The 1,354-nt window shown below is 35.5% G+C and overlaps 1 protein-coding gene across 4 annotated transcripts in view; it reads left to right on the top strand.

Annotated features, from left to right (window-relative positions):
* LOC107695930 (protein LSM14 homolog A-like) overlaps window positions 1-1,354 on the top strand; it is a 30,857-nt gene that overhangs the window by 15,400 nt on the left and 14,103 nt on the right. For 3 of the 4 annotated variants that reach the window (XM_016496043.1, XM_016496040.1, XM_016496042.1), the window contains one exon: window positions 428-508. The exons of the other annotated variant lie outside the window; for it this stretch is intronic. In XM_016496043.1, the coding sequence (XP_016351529.1) occupies window positions 428-508 (81 nt within the window). The remainder of the gene's footprint in view (window positions 1-427; window positions 509-1,354) is intronic. 4 annotated transcript variants of the gene reach the window in all.

The raw sequence follows: 1,354 nt of genomic DNA, 5'->3' as shown, positions 1-1,354 counted from the left end.
TTACTGGATTTATGCTTTGATAATCGTACTGAATATTATCCAGATGTAGTTTTTGATAAAAATGTGATTGTCTCACCTTTTTGCTCAAAATAATGCATTTTGTGTATTGCATATTAAAACATTCATACAGCAAAATATACTGGAGGCCATCAAATTTTAGTGAAAATCATGAAAATCGCTGGCAACTTTTTTTCAAAAATGCTGGTGGGGAAAGAGTTAAGATGCAGCCTATGACTCAGACTGTTATTTGACGAACAATAATGGATTCCATATAGCCTATAGTTTTTTAGGAATTACAGGCCTTTTATTAGGGCTTCTTGGAAAAAGGAACAATAAGAATAGAGAAACATGACACTAGTGTTAAAACAGGTTCTGCTACAAGGATTTGGTACAGTATAATGTGTCCTAAAGAGTTATACTCTCCCAGGCGCCGATGTCCCGAAACCAAGCGTACCCGAGTCCAGTCAGTCCAGAGGAGGAAACAGGGACGCTTCTAAACGGCTTGCAGGTTATAACATGTCTGCTGAAAAGCCTTTCGCTGCAGTTATGTTGTGCTGTTGGATGCTAAAACTGCATGATTCTTATAAGAGCTTCGTCCATCTGTGTTTCACACGCATCCATACACTGGTTTTAGCAAGATCCTTTCTTAGAGAGGAACTTCTGAAGGTGAATCTCATGCAACCTGATGAGTGTTTCTCCCCAAGATTATAAGGGGGAAAAAATGCACAAAGAAAATTAAACCAGTTTTTTGGATCAGTAGTCTTCACATGTGTCATTTCATTAAGCATATTTTCCCCTTTGTAACAGGTTTTCTAAAAGGTCTTTAAAAGTCCTAAAATTTGCTCTTCCAGAAATCAAGGCCTTGAAAGGTTTTAAATCGGAACAGAAAGTCCTAAATTCGTTAAATCATGGCATTAAATGTTGCATGCACTTTGTCAGTATTTTTATCTTGTTTTCCAATACAAATTTTTAAACAGCCTTAAATCAAGATACATTAACTTGAGATGCAAAATCAAGATATGAAGTCTTTTTTTTTTTTTTTTTTTTTTTTGTAAGGCAGGAAAAAAGTGTTCATTATAATGTTCATTGTAATGTTATTAAAATTGTAATACTTATCCTCAGGTCCCCATAATAGAGTACATTTTCATGAGATTCACACAGTGTGCTGTATTTACTCATATGTCATTATACTTTTAAATGCTTTAGCACTCCTCTGTGTGGAATGGCCTTGTGTCCTTATGATGCTTGGGTAACTCTGTTTACACAAGTTGTGCTGGTGTACTTTAAAGGGTTAGTTCACCCAAAAATGAAAATTCTGTCATTAATTACTCACCTTCATGTCGTTTCAAACCCG

Source organism: Sinocyclocheilus anshuiensis, unplaced genomic scaffold, assembly GCF_001515605.1.
Source record: "Sinocyclocheilus anshuiensis isolate Anshui unplaced genomic scaffold, SAMN03320099.WGS_v1.1 scaffold626, whole genome shotgun sequence".
In the NCBI taxonomy this organism is placed as follows: domain Eukaryota; kingdom Metazoa; phylum Chordata; class Actinopteri; order Cypriniformes; family Cyprinidae; genus Sinocyclocheilus; species Sinocyclocheilus anshuiensis.
Note: the sequence above shows the minus strand (reverse complement) of the source record. Positions and strands in the feature narration are given on the sequence as shown.